The 22,447-nt window shown below is 39.2% G+C and overlaps 1 protein-coding gene across 1 annotated transcript; it reads left to right on the top strand.

The window, feature by feature from the left end:
- On the top strand, positions 1 to 20,722 carry LOC149011381 (early nodulin-93-like). The gene is made up of 4 exons (XM_089164262.1): positions 1 to 429; positions 661 to 722; positions 1,408 to 1,483; positions 20,235 to 20,722. Exons 1-4 carry the CDS (start codon positions 336 to 338, stop codon positions 20,318 to 20,320), a joined length of 318 nt encoding a protein of 105 aa, XP_089020388.1. The 5' UTR covers positions 1 to 335; the 3' UTR covers positions 20,321 to 20,722.
- Positions 20,723 to 22,447: the final 1,725 nt, after the last annotated feature.

Genomic DNA, 22,447 nt, shown 5'->3' with positions numbered 1-22,447 from the left:
CGTTTCACGCGTGGAGGATACAGTGCAGTGTGCTCCACCCATCCCGTTGCGATGTGATCCGAGATGAAACGCTCTCCACTGAGCGTTGGACTCTGACTCTGTTTCGGATTCAAAATTGATTCCCGTCTCTCCAGCAACTGAAAAGGTGGCAGCTTTTTGAAGTAGGAAATGCCCATACGCTTCTCCATCTGAGGATTGCTGTTAGGTTTTACAGTTTCAATACAACACTGTTTATATATATATAATCTGCAAATTCATCTCCATTTTCATATTTGTTTTAGCTGTATAGTTGATTCATCTCCTTCTAACGAGAAGAGAAGAAGAAAAAGAAAACAATGGGTATTCCATCTGAAATGAGAGATGCTTGGATTAACAGAAGACAATTGATCCCCTCTCCGTACGAAGATGAGAAAAAACGGTGTATTCAAGGTATAATTGTTCTCTTTCATAACTTTGCTCTTCGTTTTTTTCTGTTGCTTTTTCTTTGTTTCTATAATCCGAAACGAATTGTCTGTTGTCGTTAACAATTCGAAACGACGAGAAGTTTTAATTTGATAGCTGCGGAGCCTTATTTCAAATATATTATTATTATTATTATTATTATTATTATTATTATTATTATTATTATTATTATTATTATTATTATTATTTTATTTGCAGAGGGGGTTCGTGCTGGGTTAAAGGCTGCTGCTATTGCTTGCGTGGTTACTACTGGGCCAACGGTATATGTTCTCTCTCTCTCTGTTTTGTTTGAAGAAGGGTGTTCTGTCAAATATGATATCCCTTCCCTTCTTGTAATTTGTAATGGGGTCTTTTATCTCTTTTTAAGACGTATTACCATGAAGCTACCAAGAGAGAGCATAAGCCATGATTTCTTCCTTATACGATCAACTCCATAAGATATAGTAGAAAATTTACCAGTCACCTTCACAGCAATCCACTTGGCTGATACCTGAGGAACAATCTTCGGTTTTCATTTTTAGAGGCAGTATAAATATTTTGAATTGTTGGACAATTGGTTGCAGAATCCACAATACCAGTGAAGAAAAGAAAATGCTTTTGAATTATTTGACTCATCCCCTTTCCAAAATATGTATTTCTCCTACTATGCTATGCTTTGTAAGAACTGTTTCTATTAAGAAACAATCTCAATGGAAAAAATAGTTGAATAATTTCATATGAGAGAACCTCAAATATATAGGCAGCATACATCCCATGCTGTTAGGTAACTATGAACAATAAAAGAAAGATATAAAACATAGAAATACAATACATGGAAATGTTTAGGGAAAGGATGAAAAATCATCCTTATCACGCCTAATAGTTTCTGTATTATGGATGCTCTTATTTCTTTGCCTCTCTTTCCCTTTCATCTGAATTTTCATTTTTATCATATTATTGTTTCAGTTGCTTGCAGTTCGTATGATTCCTTGGGCAAAGCGTAACCTTAAATATACGGCACAGGCACTCATCATATCTGCAGGTACTATTAATACCGGTTCTGTTTTATGCTGTACATTTATATTTTAGTGATTTAGTGATGGGTAGGTAAATTTATTATACTAGAATCGGAAAGAAAATACACATAGTAGTAGAGTTGTTGAAGAAGAAAATGGATGAATCACCTAACCAATAAGTACAATACTTAGCTTGGATTAATAAACACAAATTATGGGATAACAGCTGTAAACATGGATGCTGGATGACCCCCCCTTTTGTAAGCTATTTCCTTACCACTTATCTGCTTACATTGGAATAGTCAATTCAATTGGGAGGCTGGATACATAAGGTGTTTGTCAATTATATTGAAAAACGTCGAAAAGGAGATCAGGAGAATATGGGAGATCAATTCAGCTTTGGTCGCTTAGAATTTGTGAAGACTACAGATCTAAGCAGCTTTAGTTGATTTTAGATTTCAGAAAAACAAAACAAAAATAGGACTTAGGTACCTTGAAAAACCAAACTCACTTCATCTGGTTGGCGTTTCTCTCATTCATTAATCTTCCCACTTGCTCTACCCAAAAAGAGAAAGTCCAAATGTACTTGCTGGATATGTACAACCAAAATGGCAAATGGAAAAAAATATAAATAGAATTTATAAGCAAAAGTTATTTTTTGTTAATCGTTTATGGTGAAACAACAGCCTTACTAAAATCTCGGGTGACTGATGCAGATCCATCGCTGAGTTGGACTCTTGAGGGTTGGGCCCTTTGTTTGATGGGGTTGTTCCTTATGGGCCTCAAACATGAGTACCGAAGTTGTACTTGGATATAGGCTTATTTATTTAGTTTAAATAATGTTTTATTGATTGAATCATGGTAGTTGTGGTTCAGTTGTTTATTTCTTGGTCCAACTTGATTTAGGGTACATAGGTCATTTTATGCCCTTATTAGCTTTTAAATTTAGTTAAATCATATTACCAGATTCCCATGCAGGAGCTGAAGTTGTGTTTTGTTCAAAGTCCTTTTAGATTTTTAGCTAGGTTTTAGTTTAGTCCCTAGGTGTTATCAAAACTGGTTTTCTATTTTATTTGCATTCCTTTTAGAATTACTTTATAACTGGCTGATTAAGTAAAGTCCCTACTTTTTGGTTTAGTCAACTAGTTTCCTACTTTATCTAATTCCTTTTAGAATTACTTTGTAATGAGCTTATTAGCTCTCTTTTATAGACCACATTGATGGGATGTGTAAAATTAGACTGGAATGTCGATGTTACAGAGTGCTACCTGTTTTCTCTGTGAGATCCTGTGATGTAGTGTTTAAAGTCTAGATTGAAGCTTCTTGGTGTTTCAAGGCTAACTAGTTGTCTAAAGTTAAAGGTGGTAATTAGAGTTTAGCATTTTGAAGTCCAAATGTGTGCTGTTAGTCTGCATTTAGTCTGTTACTTGGATTGTCTGCTTCTTGTTGTAGTTATGTTTAGGACTGTCAGAGAGTTGCTGCCATTGAAAACTGGCTTTAAAAAGTAAATTTCTTGGAGGAAGAATCCTGTTCTAACTTAGTTCCAGACCTTCCCACCGTCAGAAACGTCTTATATTTGCAGGTTATAAGCTCAACAGTTTCCCCTGCATAGATCCAAATTTTGTTCAAGCCTGTCAATTAAAAGCCCATTCACTTGCCGGTCCTACTTCTTCTAAACGGCCCTACTTTTTTAGGATCCTTATTCAACCATCAAAATTGATTCATATGCTAAGGATAGAAACCCCCCGCTCTCCCGGGCCGCCCTCCAAGGTACCTATACTTGATCCTACCTGCAGCCCTAAAACCCCAAGAAATCCTTGTGTTTCTGTTAACCCTAGAATTACCCAAAACCCTCATTTCGACAATCATACCTCCCACTATTGGTTTTCTTCTAATTCTCCCAAAATCCATTTTGCTTGATCCCGCCTTGCCCCAAAAGCTAACCTAAACCATAGTTATCTAATGTCACAATGCTTAACCCTAAAACAGATGCATTTGGCTGTTTATTATTTGAAGATTTTGGCTATTGGCCCTCAATCCTATTGAGGTACATATCAGTGTGAACCTGATATTTAGCTTTCTGGCATTGTCCTCTCCAGTTCTTGTTAAGATCATCTGGTACTACATGTCAAATTTCCAAACTAATCTCTGTACTCATCCTTCTTGGTTTCTCATTCTTAACCTGCAGGTCTGGGCCTGCTGAAACTTGTCAATGCTTTGAAATCCATTAGTTGTCCAAAAACAGAGTTTGTAATGTTGACAGTTGACCAAAAAAAAAAAAAAAAAAAACAGAAGTTTGTAAGAAATGCTGGTTTTATATATTGGTTTGTCAATATTGATATTCATTGATACCTGTTTAACCGGACTCATTACATAGTCAGCTGAAACTTCCTAAACCCTCATCTTCCAACCTTTTGATTTATATTATCGTACTTTAAGATTTAGCTTTTATTATACACTCAGTGTCAACAAAATCCAGTGGTTTGTAGGTTATAGATGTCAAACAGCAGGTGCAAGGCTGCACATGTCACCCTCTCCAGGCCCTGCCACTGGTGCACTGAGTAAACCTCCTAACCCCCCCCCCCCCCCTTATAGTCAAGTGTTAAATAAGTACTGAGATACATAATTCCCATCAACTACCAAAATTATGTTTTAAGGACCCTGATAGAGCCTTGTTGTAAACTTCATTAATCTTTAACCAGAACTGAAGGAAAACAAACTACTAGCTGCTGAATGTAATTCTAAGATAACAGTAGCATTACGATTGACTAGAATAACCATGAAACAGTAGCTGCATTCATTTAGTAATATCAAGTAATAGAACTCAACAGATAACCAGAACAGCTCCCACTCAACAGAGCTCCTCCGAGAGGTCTCCCCTCTCCCACAAGCCTCACTTGCTCCTTCTCCTTCTCTTCCCTCCTTCCTCTCCTCTCTCCCTCCTTACATACCCTAATCGTTCTAACAAACTATTACATGCCTTCCCACTCATCCCCTGCCATGAGCCTGTCTCTTCTGCAGCACTGCTGTGAGCAGAGTAATGATTGTTATCCAATAGAATGTTGCCAGCTGTTCCTTCCTTGCTTTTGTCCCCTTCAGCCACTGGAAGTGATATTGTTCTCTTCTCTTTATTTTTACGCTTGTACACCTTAGTTATGAGGGGTCTATCAACACTCCCTCCCTTCAGTTTCACCTTGTCCTCAAGGTGAAAATCAGGAAATTGGTTATGCACTTCAAAAAAATCCTCCCAAGTATTCTCACAACTGGGTAGTTGCTTCCATGAATCAGCACTTCAAGTGATCCTTGGGTGGAATAGCGGATGTCCAATAATTCTTCCGGGATGAGTTGAAGTTCCCCATCATCCGCTAAACATGATGGCAGCGGCTGAGTAGTGATGTTACTGCCCACCACTTTCTTAGCTGAGATACATGAAAAACTGGATGTACTTTGGAAGTTGGTGGAAGGATGAGTTTGTAAGCCACGGGACTGATTTGAGCTGCAATCGGATATGGACCATAATAACGATGGCTGAGCTTCTCATTGGGGCGTTTGGCTAACTTCTTGAATCGGTACGGCTGAAGCTTGAGAAAGACTTCCTCCCCTACTTGGAAAGTGACAGTCCTTTGGTGTTGATTTGCATGATAACGCATGCGATCTTGAGCCACACACAAATTCGACTTCAACTCGTCGAGAATGTGATCTCTTGCCCGTAAGAAATTGTCAACTTCTTCCACCTTGGAGTGATGGCCCTCCCATTTAAGCAAAGGTGGTGGTTCGCGGCCATAAACAATTTGAAAGGGTGTCATCTTAGTAGCTGAATGGTGTGGTATTGTACCAGATTCAGCCCATGACAGCCAATTAGTCCACTCCTTCGGTTGCCTAGCATAGAAACAGCGGAGATAAATCTCCAATCCCCGATTGACAACTTCTGTTTGTCCATCTGTTTGAGGGTGATATGCACTGCTGAACTTGAGGTTGGTGCCCGCCAACTTGAAGAGTTCCTTCCAAAAGATGCTCATGAAAGCCCTGTCCCTATCCGACACAATTGATTTTGGAAACCCACGGAGCCGCACTATTTCTTTGCTGAAAATCACAGCTATCTCCTTGGCTGTATAGGGATGTGTGATGGCAATGAAATGCCCATACTTAGACAGTCTGTCCACCACCACAAGTATGGTATCTTCCCCTCGGGTTTTGGGCAACCCACCAATGAAGTCCAAACTGATGTCCTCCCAGATTTGATTTGGTATGGGTAGGGGCTGAAGCAGCCCTGCTGGTTTCATGGCCTGATGCTTGCTTCTTTGACATACATCGCAACTTGCCACAAAATCTTTTACCATTCTCTTCATGCCTATCCAGTATGCTACTGCTGCAAGCCTTTTATAGGTGCGGAAATACCCGGAATGACCCCCAAAAGGTGTGGAATGGAATTCAGCAAGTAATTTAGGAATCATTCGAGAATTTTCAGGAATAAACAATCGCCCTTTATAAAAGAGTGTACCATTCTGCAATGTACAATCTGAAAATTCAGGGGAACCATTGATGAGTGATTGTATCACTTTGCGATAGCGCTCTGATTGCTGGATCTTATTGTCTAAGCCTTCTTCCTCTTCCCATAATGCTGCTGACAAGCTGGAAAGACGTATTGTGCCCTCCATTTGTCTTGATAAGGCATCTGCCGCCTTGTTTTCACACCCGGGCTATAAAGGACCTCGAAATCAAACCCCAAAAGCTTCATTATCCACCTCTGCTGGTCTTCAGCTATCAACTTCTGGTCCATTAAATATTTTAGGCTCCTTTGGTCCGTGCGTACTTTGAAATGCCTCCCCATTAAGTAATGGCGCCACTTTTGAATAGCTAAGACCATAGCCATCAGCTCTTTCTCATAAACCGATTTGGCACGGGCTCGCTGGGGTAGTGCCTTACTCCAAAAAGCTATGGGATGTCCTTCTTGCATAAGTACAACTCCTAGTCCAACTCCCGAAGCATCAGTCTCCACTACAAATTCCTTTGTAAAATCAGGCATAGCTAGTACAGGTACGGTGGTCATTTCTGCCTTCAAAACTTCAAATGCTTGAGTGGCTGAATCATCCCATTGGAAAGCCTCTTTCTTCAATAAATTGGTGAGAGGTGTTGCAATTTTCCCATAATCCCGAACAAAACGTCGGTAATATCCGGTGAGGCCAAGGAACCCTCTAAGAGCTCGAATATTCTTTGGTATTGCCATTCCATCATGCAAATTATCTTTTGTGGATCTGCTTCTACCCCTTCAGATGATATGATGTGCCCCAGGTAGTCTAATTTGGTCACCGTAAATGAGCATTTCTTTTTGTTCACCACCAAGCAATGCTGTGTTAGGAGATCTAAGACCACTCGTAAGTGACTCAAATGGTCTTTCAAAGTCCTGCTATACACCAAGATATCATCAAAAAACACTAACACACATTTCCTCAAATATTCGCGGAATACCTCGTTCATGAGAGCTTGAAAGGTGGCTGGAGCATTTGATAACCCAAAGGGCATCACGAGGAATTCGTAATGTCCGTCATGTGTTCGAAATGCTGTCTTCTCTTCGTCTCCCTTGGCAATCCTGATTTGATGGTACCCCGACTTGATGTCAAGCTTACTAAACACTTTGGCGCCACCTAGCTCATCTAACAACTCATCTATTGCTGGTATGGGGAATTTATTAGGCACTGTTAACTTGTTAAGTGCTCGATAGTCCACACAAATTCTCCACCTGCCATCTTTCTTTTGCACCAACAACACTGGACTCAAATAAGGACCAACACTTGTTCGTATTAACCTGGCAGCTAACATTTCCTTGACTAACCTCTCAACTTCATCCTTCTGTGAGTGAGGGTACCTGTATGGCCTGAGATTTGGGGGGTTGCTGTCGTTGGTCATACGTATTGAGTGGTCATATGGTCGGCATGGTGGTAGCCCTCTTGGTTCTGCAAAGAGTGGCTTAAAGTCCTCCAGCATCTCTTGTATCTCCCACCTGATATTTGCAATGTTCTGGTTATCTGCGGACATTGGTTTCAACCAAAAGCCATCGCCCTCTTCCTGAACTGCCTTCCATAGTTGTTGCAGAGTTGTTTCCAGTCTAAGTAATGCAGGGTCCCCTTTCAACTGTACTGGTTTATTTTCCCACATGAACTTCATGGTTTGAAGCTTCCAATTACTCTGTACATCACCCAATGCTGATAGCCATTCCACTCCTAATATCACATCAATGCCACCCAATTCGAATGGTAATAACTCCTGTACAAACGTTACTCCATTGATGACAATAGGCACATCGTGACAGATTCCTTGCCCTCGAACATTATTGTCGTCGCCTAAGGTCACATGAAATTGCTTCTCACCCTCAATCTTCAAGCCTATTTTCTCTGTCATGGTACGTGATATGAAGTTATGGGTTGCTCCACAGTCGACGAGCAACACCACCGATGCATCGTTTATGTGCCCATGAAGTTTTATAGTGCAAGGTGAGTCAAAACCAGCTAACGAACTGTGCGATAGTTCAGCTTCAATCACTGGGTCAATATGAGTATCGTCACTTGCGTCGATAGCCACTGCGACCTCCACCGTTTTGCCCCTTGCCTCGCCCTCGTGGAATAACATCACTCGCAGCTGCTTCAACGGGCATTGGTGGCCTCTAGAGTATGGACCGTCGCATCTAAAGCAAAGCCTTTGTCCATCTTAGTTTTCGTTTCTTCTGGAGTTAACCACCTGGGTTTGCTACTGCCGCTAGAGGCGGGTGTTGCAGAGACACTCGTTGAAGACGATGGGTTCGAGTTTGGTTGCCCTACGGTTGGTCGAATGGTTGTACTTGAACCGGAGCCTGTTTGGTTTGTTGAACCCACTGGAATGGACCATGCACTTGGTTGATTCGATCGATTTATTCCAATGGAGCGTTGGGCCGCAGGTTGGATCAAATTATTAATGGGCTGCATCAAACTAGTAATGGGATGGGCCACCGATAACCCTTTAGGCCCACGAATGGCTTGGTTTTTGGCTTCAATTGATTGGGCCAAGTCCATAATCTGGGCCAGCCCATTAGGTTGGAATAACCTTAACTCAGCCCTAATCTCCTCCTTTAATCCCGATAGGAAAGCTCCCTGAAGCCATTCATCTTCCCTAGCGCCGGCAGCGGCGACAAGAGCTTCGAACTGGCCACGATACTCGACGACGGTGTGATCTTGCCGGAGCTCCATAATCGCCTCTAGTGGTGTCTTAGCTTGAGTTGATCCGAATCGCTTCCTTAGCTCTTGCTTCAGCTTTTCCCAAGAACGAAGTGGATTCTGAAGTTCACAAAACTGTACCCAGCCTAACGCCGATCCCTCAAAACAAATCAAGGCGGCCTGTAATTTCTCTGCTTTCGTCAATCCTTGTAGCATAAAATACCCCTTTGCCCTGGCTGTCCACCCATGTGGGTCATCGCCATTGAAGATGGGAAGTTCGAGATATCTGGGAAAAAAATCGCGTCGTCCAACAGAGGTCAGAATTCGTTGCTCTTGTAACAGGGTACTTTGCACATCATCCTCCCTGTTTATGGTGACTTCAGGCGATGTTTCTTTGACTTCCAACGATTTTCCTTTTTGTTGTTCCATTGGCTTAAAATGAAGGTGTTGTCATTGTTGGCAACTTAAGTGGGCTTTTGATATGGTACAACAACACACAAAAAGGTTCCTTTTGCAATTGTTTTTATATGAAAAAAAGGAAGAGAAGATTGCTGCAATGTTTTGGGAAAGTAAATTTGAGAGAAAGAAGACAAGATTGCTGCAATGTTTTTGGAAAGTAGATTTGAGAGAAAGAAGAGAAAATTGCTGCAACATCTTGGGAAAGTAAATTTGAGAGAAAGAAGAGAAGATTGCTGCAACGTTTTTGGAAAGTAGATTTGAGAGAAAGAAGAGAAGATTGCTGCAACGTTTTTGGAAAATAGATTTGAGAGAATGAAGAGAAGATATTGCTGAAATGATTTGAATCGTTCTTTCTTCACATCTTCTATTATTCTGAAATTTAAAAAAAAAAGAAGAAGAGAAGAAGATGTTGCTGCTGCTGATTTAAGATCTGTGTTTTTTTGAGCAAGAAGATGTTCTGCTGCTGCTGGAAGATGTTGTTGCTACAGCTTGAAGATCTGCATTTTTAAACAAAGAGATGCTGTTGCGTTTTTTAACAAGAAGAAGCTGCTGTTGAAGGAAAGTCTTTTGTTTTGCTGAATAAGAAAGAAAGTGAAAAGAGAAGGAAGAAGCAGCAGCAGCAAGGGTGTGCATGAAACAAAGAACAGAGGTGCAACAAGTTTTTTCTAAAGAGAAAGATTGAAAAGAGAAAGAAGAATTGGAGAAAAAGAAAGAAAAAAAAAAAAAAAACAAGTATTGTTACCATGCATCTTACACAAGTGAGGTAACCCATATTCACAAGTTCTTGTCTATTATTTTCTAGCTATGTTAACTGATGAAAGACCTAGATCATGAATGTAATTGGGGGAACTTGAATTATTGTTTTACATTATAACCTAACAAATTGGAGCTTGTCTAGGGGGTTGGGGTTGGTGCCCTTGTTTGAATTACATTTTAGACTAAAGCAGGGATTGGTGTTCCTAGACTATTGTAGCAGTCAAAATATCTAGGAGTGTATTGAGTAATATACGAAACCCTAGGTAGGGTATTACTCCGTGGACGTAGGCAATTTGGCTGAACCACAAACTCTGGTGCATTGTGTCTTTGGTTTATTTTTCGTTGTTGCACATATTGGAGTGCCTTGATTGCAGAGTGGTGGTACACTATCTGGTAGGCCCAGCCACATTGTGGTGTGTGGTGGACGTGTCCTTGTGCAATCTTTTTTCGAGATTAAAGAAGCTTCACATCGAAACGAATTTTTGAAGACAATGATTCACCCTCCCCTCTCAGTGTCAATCTGAGAATAACAATTGGCATCAGAGCGAGGTTCTCGTGAAGAGAAGTTTAACCACTTCGGGATTTGATCAGAGAGTTTGTAAGAATGACCACAAGTGAAGGCAGCTCCAAAGACTTTGGGAAAGTTCCTATTTTTGATGGTATTGGATATACTTTTTGGAAAAGAAGAATGTAGATATACATTGGATCTCTAGGGTATGATGTATTGCAGTTTGTGATTAATGGCTATGAGGAACCAGTAGCTCCCCTTATAGACAATGAGGCAAAAAGGGCTTATGCACACAATCTCAAGGCATTAAATGCTATTATGTTTGGGCTGAATGAAGAAGTCATGGCTAAAGTAATGGACTGTAATACAGCTAAAGAAGTCTGGGACAGGTTGATAAGCATCTATGAAGGGGACATCAAAGTTAAAAAAGCCAAACTGCAAATCTTTAGAGCACAATTTGAAAGTCTTAAGATGACTGAAGAAGAAGACATAGATAGCTACATGGTCAAAGTAAATGAGGTTGTAAACTCCATCAGAGGAGTTGGAGAAAAAAATTGAAAATTCTGTGATATGTCAGAAGATTCTCCGATCTGTGCTTCCCAAATATGACTCCAAAGTCTCGGCCATTGAAGAAGCCAAAGACTTGGATACAATCACTCTTGATGAAGTACATGGAACACTTAAAACCTATGAGATGAGAACTGAAAAGGGCAAGTTCACAGAGAAGGAAGTAGCATTTAAAGCAATGAAGAAGCTAAGGGTCAAAGAAGAAAAAGAATCTGAAGACTCCGATGATGAACTAATAGCTTACTTAGCTAGAAAGTTTAAGAAAGGAACAGGTAAACACAAGAGAAAAGCACCTTTTGAGTGCTTCAGTTGTGGTGGAATATGACACTTTGCCTCTAAATGTCCTAAGAGAGGAAACATAGATGAAGAGGAAGAGAAAGAGGAAGAGAGAAATGATAGGAAGGGAAAGGAAAAATTCTTACCAAAGAAAAAGAAAAGCCATTTCAAAAGGAGAAGTCTTTTGACTAAGAATGAATGTTACTCCTCTGAAGAAGAATCAGATGAAGACAATGACTCAACTGATGAAGTTTTATTTATGGCTATTGAAGATGATGAATCACTTCAAACTAAAGAAAAGTTTGATGATAATGAAGACACTGAAGGTGAAATTGATTATGTTGGTGAGTTGTACTCTGCCTTGCTTGATCTCAAAAAGGAAAGGAAGAGAAATAGAGAAATGAAGAATCAACTTGAAAATTCTGAGACAACAATCAAGGAGTTGACTATCATAACTATTGAATTGGAGCATGTTATAAATTACTCATCATCTTGCCTCTCTCTCAAGTGTAAAGAGTGTGAAGAGCTTGAGAAAGAAGTTGGAAGGTTAAGATCAGAACTTGAAGGAGAACAAAAGAGGAGTTATTTAGAAGCTACCACATCATCCACTCCAGTTACATTGAACTTTAAGGACAAGATAGTTGAAAATCAAGTGACAGGGACTGCTCATTTTACTTCTACTTGGGGAAGAGATAAGGTACTAGATGAGATTTTGAGTGTTCAAAGGTCACCTCATATTAAAACTGGTCTTGGATACTCAAAAGGGGGAATGTTCAAATGTAAATAAGACCAATGGAAATGGAAATACAACAAATCCAGTGAGTCTTGATGAGGAGCACCAAAAGAATCTATATATTGGGAAGACCAAGCCAAAGATGAGTAAAGAAGGCTATACTAGAGCTTATCATAAAACATTTAATTGTCAAGGCTTTAATGGGTATTGTTATGGATGCAACAACTTTGGACATAAAGTGGCAAATTGCAGAAGACAAAACAGGGATGTGGCATTCAACAACATAAACAGATTTGCTCCATTGGATAAGGTTAAAATAGAATGCTTCAGGTGTTTTAAGTTGGAACATATTGCAAGGTATTGTTGGACTGCTCTTCCTTCACAGAAGAAGATAAACCTTCTCCAAAAGCTAGCTCAAAGACATGCACAATCAATTCAAAGGAAACCGAGGGAACCTATTGTTGTATCAAATAAAACAGTTTGGGTTGAGAAAGGACAAAAAGGAAAAATGATAAATTCCTTGGTAGTTCAAACAACTTTCAAGGCTTATAGTAGTGAGGCACCTTGGATTCTTGATAGTGGGTATTCCACACATATGACAGGTGACAAGAATAGGTTCTCAAGCCTTGATGTAGTGAAAGGTGGTTCAGTGAGATTTGACAACAATGATGGGGCCAAGATTGAAGGTAGAGGCTCAGTTAAGCTGGATGAAGGAAAGTTAAAATCCAATAATGTTCTATATGTGAGTGGGCTCAAACACAATCTTCTTAGTGTGAGCCAAATCAGTGATGGTGGATATGAAGTTCTTTTCACTAAAGAAGGTTGTGAAATCAAGAAGCCAAAAAATGGCAAAGCAGTGGCTTTAGGAATCAGAATAACAGAAAACTTATATGTCTTATCAAACACTAGTGAAGACAGGTGCATGGTGAGTCAAGAGGATGAAAGCTTGTTATGGCACAGGAGATTGGGGCATATAAATTTCAAGAATCTTGCCAAGCTCAGTAAAAGGGAAGTTGTGAGAGATCTTCCAAAGATTAAAAGGCCTTCAAATCATGTATGTGGTCTATGTTAAAAAGGGAAGCAAATTAGAGCCACTTACAAGCCCATGGAGTATCATATATGCAGCTCCCTTGATTTAATTCACACTGACTTATGTGGTCCTATGAGAACAGAAGCTTTTTGGAGGAGAAAGGTACCTCATGCTTTTCATTGATAAATGCACAAGAATGACTTGGGTATCCTTTCTAAAAGAGAAGACATAGGCATTGGACAACTTTATAGCTTTCAAGAAGCTAGTTGAAAATGAAACAGGGAAGACTATAAAATGCCTAAGATTAGATCAAGGTAAGAAATATACATGGAGAAAATTTTCAGAATTTTGTTGTGAGCATGGCATAAAGATCCAACATTCAGCTGCTAGGACTCCACAACAAAATGGAGTAGTGGAAAGAAAGAATCGAACTGTTCAAGAGATGGAAAGAACAATGCTCTCTGAAAGTAATATATCAAAAATGTTTTGGAGAGAAGGAGTCTACAGCATAGTTGTCAAGGCGTTGCCTAGGCGTTGCTTAATCGTCGCCTCGGCGTCCGGGTGCCTTCGGAGCGCCTCAAATCGGCGTCGCCTTATTTTTAGGCAATAAAGCAACCGCCTTAGGGTATGAGGCGTCCGCTTTTTTTTTTTTTTAAATCACATGAAAGATGCCAAATTGAAGGCATATATTGAATTACTTATTAGATTCCGATTGTAAAGTATCTATTGTTTGAACCTATATGCATATTTATAATGACGCTATATGTGATCAAAATAAAAAAATAAAAACAAACAAAATCGAAAGATAATAAGTTCTTGACTCAAGTCCCACACTCTCACTCTCACTCTAATCCTAATCTCTTTGTCTTTTCCTCTCTTCCCTTCGATTCCCGTTACAACACTCCGGCAAGCAGTGGCCAACAACAGGCGACTTCTTTTCTTGGTCTTCCTGCGACTTTTTATTTAGGACCTACTATGTGTGGTTTGTAGTATGTTGGATGACTTGAGGTAGGCTAATATTAGATTTTTTATTATATAAGATATGATAGATTTATAATGGATTATAGTGAATGAGATGTACACTAAAAATTTCACTTAAAACGCCTCAACCGCCTTAAAAGCGCCTCGGAGGGCGCCTCATTGACTCATCGCCTCAACTAGCCTAAACCGCCTTGTATCGCCTCGTCGCCGTGACAACTATGGTCTACAGTTCAGTCTACATCTTAAACAGGTGCATGGTGGGACCAAATAAATCAAAAACTCCATATGAAATGTGGTACAACAGGAAGCCAACTGTGAAGCATTTTAGAGTTTTTGGGTCCAAATGTTTCATCAAGAGAAAGGAAGAAAATTTGGGAAAGTTTGATGACAGGACTGATGAAGGTATCTTTTTGGGTATTCTTCTAAAAGCAAGGCATATAGGTGCTTTAACAAAAGACTTCGAAAAGTTGTAGAAAGCTCAGATGTGAAGATAGATGAAAATCTACCTCAGCCCAAATTTGTTGCGACTGAAGTCTCGACCTTGGACAATGTTGAAGATAATGAAGAGTTTGAAAATGAGACTCCACATGGAGTAGAGTCCAATGAACATGAGTCTGATGTTGAACCAGAAAGAGATGGAAGACCCAAGGATAACAAATGGAACAAAGTGCATCCTCCTGATCAAATCATTGGCACATTAGATGAAGGGATACAAACAAGAAAGCTAAAGAAAAAGAAGACTGCTTTCTCATTGATATCTCAAGAAGAGCCCAAATCAGTCCATGAAGCTTGTAAAGATGAAAATTGGGTGAAAGCAATGAATGAAGAGCTTGACCAAATTGAAAAGAACAACACTTGGGAACTAGTTCCTAGACCAACTGATAAGAATGTTATTGGCACCAAGTGGGTATTTAGAAATAAAATGAATGAAGAAGGGCAAGTTGTCAGAAACAAGGCCAGATTGGTGTGTAAGGGATATGCTCAAGTAGAAGGGATAGATTTTGATGAAACTTTTGCTCCAGTGGCAAGGTTGGAATCCATTAGAATGTTCCTAGCTTTGGCAGCCTTTAAGGAGTTTAAAGTTTATCAAATGGATGTTAAATCAGCCTTTCTAAATGGTGATTTAGAAGAACAAGTCTACATTGAGCAGCCGGATGGATTTGAAATAGGTGATGATCCAAATATGGTATGCAAACTCAAGAAAGCATTATATGGTTTGAAACAAGCTCCAAGAGCTTGGTATTCATAACTTGACACTTACTTGCTACAATTAGGTTTAAAGAAAGGAACCGTGGACAGCAACCTCTATGTCATGGCTGAAGTTTGTAGTAAATTGGTAGTTGTTGTGTATGTGGATGACATCATCTTTGGAGGTCATTGTGATGAAGTCTGTCAAGGTTTTGTAAGGAAGATGAGTACAGAATTTGAAATGTCCATGCTTGGAGAGCTATCCTACTTCTTGGGTTTACAAGTAAATCAAATGGCAAGTGGCATATTCATATCTCAAATGAAGTATGTCAAGGAAATGTTAAAGAAATTCATGATGGAAGATTGCAAACCAGTGGGAACTCCTATGGTGGTTGGATGCAAGTTGAGCTCAAGTGATGAGTCCCCCTCAGTTGATCAAACTCACTATAGATCTATGATTGGTAGTCTCTTATACCTAACAGCATCAAGACTAGACATTTTACAAGCAGTGTGTTTTGTGTCAAGGTTTCAAGCAAACCCAAAGGAGACTCATCAACAAGCAGTGAAAAGGATTTTCAAGTACTTAAAAGGGTCTATGGAATATGGGTTATGGTATCCTAAGTCTAAGGACTTCACACTTACAGCCTTCTCAGATGCAGATTGGGCTGGAAGCATTGATGACAGAAAGAGCACTAGTGGAGGTGCATTCTACTTGGGCAGAAGTTTGGTTGCTTGGCATAGTAAGAAGCAAGATTCTATATCTTTGTCTACAACAGAAGCTGAATATATAGCAGTTGCAATCAGTTGTACTCAAGTGATTTGGATGAAGAGACAAATTTATGATTTTGGCATCAAATGTGATAAACCTATAGCTATCAAGTGTGATAACATGAGTGCTATCAATATCTCCAAGAATCCAGTGCAACATTCTAGGACCAAGCATATTGATATAAGATATCACTTTTTGAAAGAAAAAGTGATAAAAGGTGAAGTGAGCTTGGAGTTTGTTCCCACAGAAAATCAAGTGGCTGATATCTTCACAAAACCACTGTCCAAACATTGTTTTGAGAGATTAAGAGTAAAGCTTGGGGTGGTGGCTCCAAGGGGGAGCAAGTGAGAAAATACATAGAACATCATCTCTCCATAGGATAGGAAGGTGCAGTGGGCACTCCTATGGAAGAGTCTATGTAAGGGGAGCTCTATGGTAGGGTGAGCACAAAGCACCCTTTGTACTTGTTGTCAAAGGGGGAGATTGTTGTTCCATTGGCTTAAAATGAAGGTGTTGTCATTGTTGGCAACTTAAGTGGGCTTTGATATGGTACAAAAACACACAAAAAGGTTCCTTTTGCAATTGTTTTTATATGAAAAAAAGGAAGAGAAGATTGCTGCAATGTTTTGGGAAAGTAAATTTGAGAGAAAGAAGACAAGATTGCTGCAACGTTTTTGGAAAGTAGATTTGAGAGAAAGAAGAGAAGATTGCTGCAACATCTTGGGAAAGTAAATTTGAGAGAAAGAAGAGAAGATTGCTGCAACGTTTTTGGAAAGTAGATTTGAGAGAAAGAAGAGAAGATTGTTGCAACGTTTTTGGAAAGTAGATTTGAGAGAATGAAGAGAAGATATTGCTGAAATGATTTGAATCGTTCTTTCTTCACATCTTCTATTATTCTGAAATTTAAAAAAAAAGAAGAAGAAGAGAAGAAGACGTTGCTGCTGCTGATTTAAGATCTGTGTTTTTTTGAACAAGAAGATGTTCTGCTGCTGCTGGAAGATGTTGTTATAGCTTGAAGATCTGCATTTTTAAACAAAGAGATGCTGCTGTGTTTTTGAACAAGAAGAAGCTGTTGTTGAAGGAAAGTCTTTTGTTTTGCTGAATAAAAAAGAAAGTGAAAAGAGAAGGAAGAAGAAGTAGCAGCAAGGGTGTGCATGAAACAAAGAACAGATGTGCAACAAGTTTTTTCTAAAGAGAAAGATTGAAAAGAGAAAGAAGAATTGGAGAAAAAGAAAGAAAAAAAAAACAAGTATTGTTACCATGCATCTTACACAAGTGAGGTAACCCATATTCACAAGTTTTTGTCTATTATTTTCTAGGCTATGTTAACTGATGAAAGACCTAGATCATGAATGTAATTGGGGGAATTTGAATTATTGTTTTACATTGTAACCTAACAAGTTGGAGCTTGTCTAGGGGGTTGGGGTTGGTGCCCTTGTTTGAATTACATTTTAGACTAAAGTAGGGATTGGTGTTCCTAGACTGTTGTAGTAGTCAAAATATCTAGGAGTGTATTGAGTAATATACGAACCCTAGGTAGGGTATTACTCCGTGGACATAGGCAATTTGGCCGAACCACGTAAACTCTGGTGCATTGTCTTTGGTTTATTTTTCTTTGTTGCACATATTGGAGTGTCTTGATTGCAGAGTGGTGGTACACTGTCTGGTAGACCCAGCCACATTGTGGTGTGTGGTGGACGTGTCCTTGTGCAATTGATAGCTACAAGAATGTTCTAATCAATCTTGTTTCGAGATTAAAGAAGCTTCACATCGAAACGAATTTTTGAAGACACTGATTCACCTTCCCCTCTCAGTGTCAATCTGGGAATAACACTTTTAACAGGTATGCTCTTATCTCACTTATAAATGCTGTATTACTCTGTTCGACCCTGTCTAATTTTGAATCAATCAATACGAGCTGGTTCTGCAAGTCCTTCACACTTGCCTCCACAATCTCAACTCTGGACTCCATTCGACTCTTTACCATTCCCTGGGATTAACGCGCTTTGATACCACGATGATAGAGCCTCGATGTAAACTTCATTAATCTTTAACCAGAACTGAAGGAAAACAAACTACTAGCTGCTGAATGTAATTCTAAGATAACAGTAGCATTACAATTGACTAGAATAACCATGAAACAGTAGCTGCATTCATTTAGTAATATCTGAATTGACAAAACTAAGAACATAAGTTGATTCTACTCTCTACTATTTAATCTGAGAAAAACAACAAGTAATAGAACTCAACAGATAACCAGAACAGCTCCCACTCAACAGAGCTCCTCCGAGAGGTCTCCCCTCTCCCACAAGCCTCGCTTGCTCCTTCTCCTTCTCTTCCCTCCTTCCTCTCCTCTCTCCCTCCTTACATACCCTAATCGTTCTAACAAACTATTACATGTCTTCCCACTCATCCCCTGCCACGTGGCCTGTCTCTTCTGCAGCACTGCTGTGAGCAGAGTAATGATTGTTATCCAATAGAATGTTGCCAGCTGTTCCTTCCTTGCTTTTGTCCCCTTCAGCCACCGGAAGTGATATTGTTGTCTTCTTTTTATTTTTACGCTTGTACACCTTAGTTATGAGGGGTCTATCAGACCCCAACTAAATTCCTCACTAGTCCCTACTTATCGGACTTCTATATTTATACGCTTTAACACTCCCCTCAAACTGAGCATAGATACTAACCATGCCCAGGTTTAAAAATATAATCAACTCCTACAGTTCCAAAGGCTATGTAGACAAATGTGCTAGTTCACCAAAGGAGAAAAAAAAGGTAAACAAATACGCTAGTTCTTCTTATACAAACATGAATGAGAGGACTAAGTTCTTGCTGCAGCTTCTCATGAAAAAATTGGTAATCATCTTCAATTTGTTTTTTACATTCATGAATTGCCATAATGGCATCGATGATCTATCAATAAATTGAAGCTCTCCCAACAATTGTGTTACCCATGTCATCTCACAAATGACATGTGTCATACTTGTGGAATTTTGGGAAGACTTCATGTGACACCAAGGGGAATTGTCTGGATAATTCCATTGTACTTCTCAGGAATCAGACACTCTACCTTCCTGCTCTCACGTGAAGTTCGTATTCATATTATGGTACAACAGAAGGGGAAGTCAAGAAGAAAACATTGTGCAGCAAGAAGTAGGAGGCATTAAATGATGCTTCTTCCATTCACATTATGTAAAACTGAAAAAGTTAATTTTTGTTGTGTGCGCTTGCTAACATAATACACATGGTGCTTATTTCACATTCCATTTCCTATTCTACCTTTACGATATGAATTCTAAGTTGGAACGCTCATCAGACAAGCTAGATCCACATCAGATGTAATGGATTTCTCATTCCCAAGGTTCAAAAATCTTCCAATCCTAGCATGGATGAATTAGCCAAATGAGTGCCAGAATGATTCTTCATTTTGTGTATACTTTCAATTTATCTTTTTAGTTGTGTGAAGCCCCATAATCATGGTGTTTTCTATTCCTTTGTTGGTTTTGTTTTCCTGTTATGTTTTGTGTTACCTTGTATTGTCCTGTTCTTCTAGTAAACTGATTGCTCTTACACATTTTTCTTTCTCTTTTCTTTTTGTATAATTCAACAATGAATCTCATGGAGAGTTTGGTCCTGGCTTAGGACGAATGCTGATGCCATGCTTAACACATGCAAGTTGGGCAGTGTCTATGTTAATTTTATTCATTTGTGATTCTCTGAAATTCTATTGATTTAGCCAGAACTTCATGTTTACTCAAAACATGTTTTGTACTGTTTTCTGTGATTTGTGATTGTGTTCCTATGGTTTCATTTTTGTTGCAACATTATCATAAAGGAGACTCAGAAAAAACTAGGTGATAAAAAATGATAAATTTCTCAGACAAGCCTTGCAGATGGCTGATATATGCTGATGACTTACCCTGCCTTAACTTTAATTGGTTCCTTGTATTCCTTAGCCAAAGGTCTCTGCCTACATTAAGTATGATAGAGTTTTATTATTATTATAATTTTCTGCTCAATGTTGCATTGGAAGCTGGGTTTTACTTGACATCCTCTGGTTGGGAGTTGTGATCTTCAAGTTTTTTCCTGATGAATACAAAATCTCTCTCTGTCTGCACACACAGACACTAACAGTTGGTGATGAATTGAGGCAGTTAAATTTGTTTGATGTTTAGCTTTAACATTAGCCCTCCAGACATACATTTTGACTTTTTTCTGCAGAAAATTCACCAATCAAGTCATTCTTTTGCAGAACTTACTCAGTTCTCTCAAAATGAATTCATTAAAGTGGAAAGCTAAACTGTTGCTTTGTTTACTGATGAACAGCTTCAATTGCATCATACTTCGTCACAGTTGATAAAACTATTTTGGCATGTGCACGAAAGAATGCACGGTATGATAAAGCAGCTTAACAAGCTGGATATTCAAGTTTATAAGATCTCCAACGTTGATTGGATGAGATACATTTGTACAAGCCCTACATTAGTTTTTCTGTGTATCCCTTTTGGCGTCCTTTTTCTTTCCTTTTACTAATTTTTTTTGTAATAAGGATTAAGGCATCCAATGTATTTTTGGGTGCTTGTATGCGGCTTTTCCCCCCAATAAAGCACATCATTTGTTTAATGAAACTGTAACACTTCCGAAGTCTGCAATTGGACCTGCATGCAAGTTGCAGTTCTTATGTCCAATTCTCAATGTAACTTGCAGGCTTGTTGAAATTCTTAATGTGAAGAACCAACACAGATTTTGACTTAGTGGCAAGAGAGCAGATCTCAGCTCATTTACTTTGTTTAATGTTTTTCACTTGCATGATAGCATATAAGCAAACCATTGTGCATCAGTGCAGTAACAAAAAAAATACAGATTACTCTAATGAAAAGAGAAAGAACTTCTTCAATGGAGTGGACCCTTTCAGAATAGATCCTTGTTTATCTCCACTGAATCTCCTGCAGCTTAGAAGAAGGAAGTTCTCAATCTCCTTTCCTCTTTCCTTGTTGTACCCAAGTATTCATAAAAGAGGAGCTTGCACAATCTCTCTTAGAACTGCCGAATCATGGAGGCGCCTCCAATGCATTGACAGACGGATACTCAGATTGGTGAAAGCAATCTACATTCCCTGGCTCAAGTCTTTGCTTGTACCAGTCACTTGGCGTGGTACAGATTTGAGGAGAAAGATTAAAAGGTGGAGGATGATGCCAACAACAGGGCATTCTTTCAATGATGGGGAATCAATGCGAGTTTTTTCCTGAAGGAAGCTTCAGTATACCATTGGGTGAGAACCCGGAGGGGAGGGTTGGCTAGTTGTGAACACAGACGGATCGAAGCAGATCTAGACATGTTGCTACGGGTAGAGTTTACAGTGGCCATTGTAGGAGGGGCAGCAGGGACGAATCCTTATATGTGAGCTTAAGGGTATTCCCGGACTTCATTGAATGCTCTTCAAGTTATCTGTAGGGAAGTTTTGCCACCTTAGCATGTACCCAAGTTGTTGGAGGACATTTCTACTTGGTGGATGGGTTTCAGCAGTGTAGGGTGATACACAAGTCTTTGCAAAACAAATAGATCACCTGATTACCAATGGCATGATAGCCATGGCAACCATCCCTCAAGTAAGAAAGTCCAACTTTAGGTGCTTTTGCTTTCCAAAGATAAAATAGAGTCAATGTTTAAAGGCCTTCGTTTTAGGTTCTTAGGGCAATAAATCATTAGGTGGGAGAGAATCTTTATTTTTAAAAATGGAAAGGGTTGAGGGTGGGCTATTGTGGAAACACATTCATATTTCCTTGGGTGAGGGGAAAAATGGCAAGTTGTTTTGACATTCCCAAACAGAGGTCTTTTAACTATGACATCTCACTCATCTTTTAAAAATACATTGTTCCAACTCCATTAGAATGGTTAGTGGGATACCTGTAAAGACTATTAAACGCTTCTTTATTATACTTAATCTCCACCGACTCTTAACCATTTTTTTTACACCCTTTTCGATCTTTTTCCCTATTTTTCGTAAGGGCATTTAGATAGTCTCGTACAATTCAAAAGGGTAGTTTTGGAATAAAAAAATAACAATGGTTTAAGTTTAACACTAATATGATCAATAGTTACCCAACTTCACAGTGTTTTATAAATGATAAAATGGGTTATCACTGTTTGAAGACTTTTGATTTTTGGAGGCGTTAAAGAGTAATACATGCTCCAAGACACATTCAGTAAGAATCTTTATTTTTAAAAATGGAAAGGGGTGTAGATGAATCCGGATCTTCTCCCCGTCTAGGGAGCATAGAGTGCTCTCCCATGGCTTCCTGACCACAAAAACCAGTGGGTCCCACCGGTGTTGAAAAAAGTTTTTTTTTTCCCAAAAAGTGTTTTTTACAGTAGGCCCCACTGAGATATGTGGTAGCGTCGGGAAGCACAAAAAGTGTTTTAAAAATAGAAAGGGGCGTTTGACAAAGTGCTCCCCGTCGGGGTCGGTGATCCAGACTCGGTGTAGATGGGCTATTATGCAAACGCCATAATATTATTATTATTATATTATTATTATT

This window comes from Hakea prostrata, chromosome 7 (assembly GCF_041222555.1).
Source record: "Hakea prostrata isolate BN-2017 chromosome 7, UWA_Hpros_2, whole genome shotgun sequence".
NCBI lineage: Eukaryota > Viridiplantae > Streptophyta > Magnoliopsida > Proteales > Proteaceae > Hakea > Hakea prostrata.
This window is presented reverse-complemented; position numbering and strand designations above follow the sequence as displayed.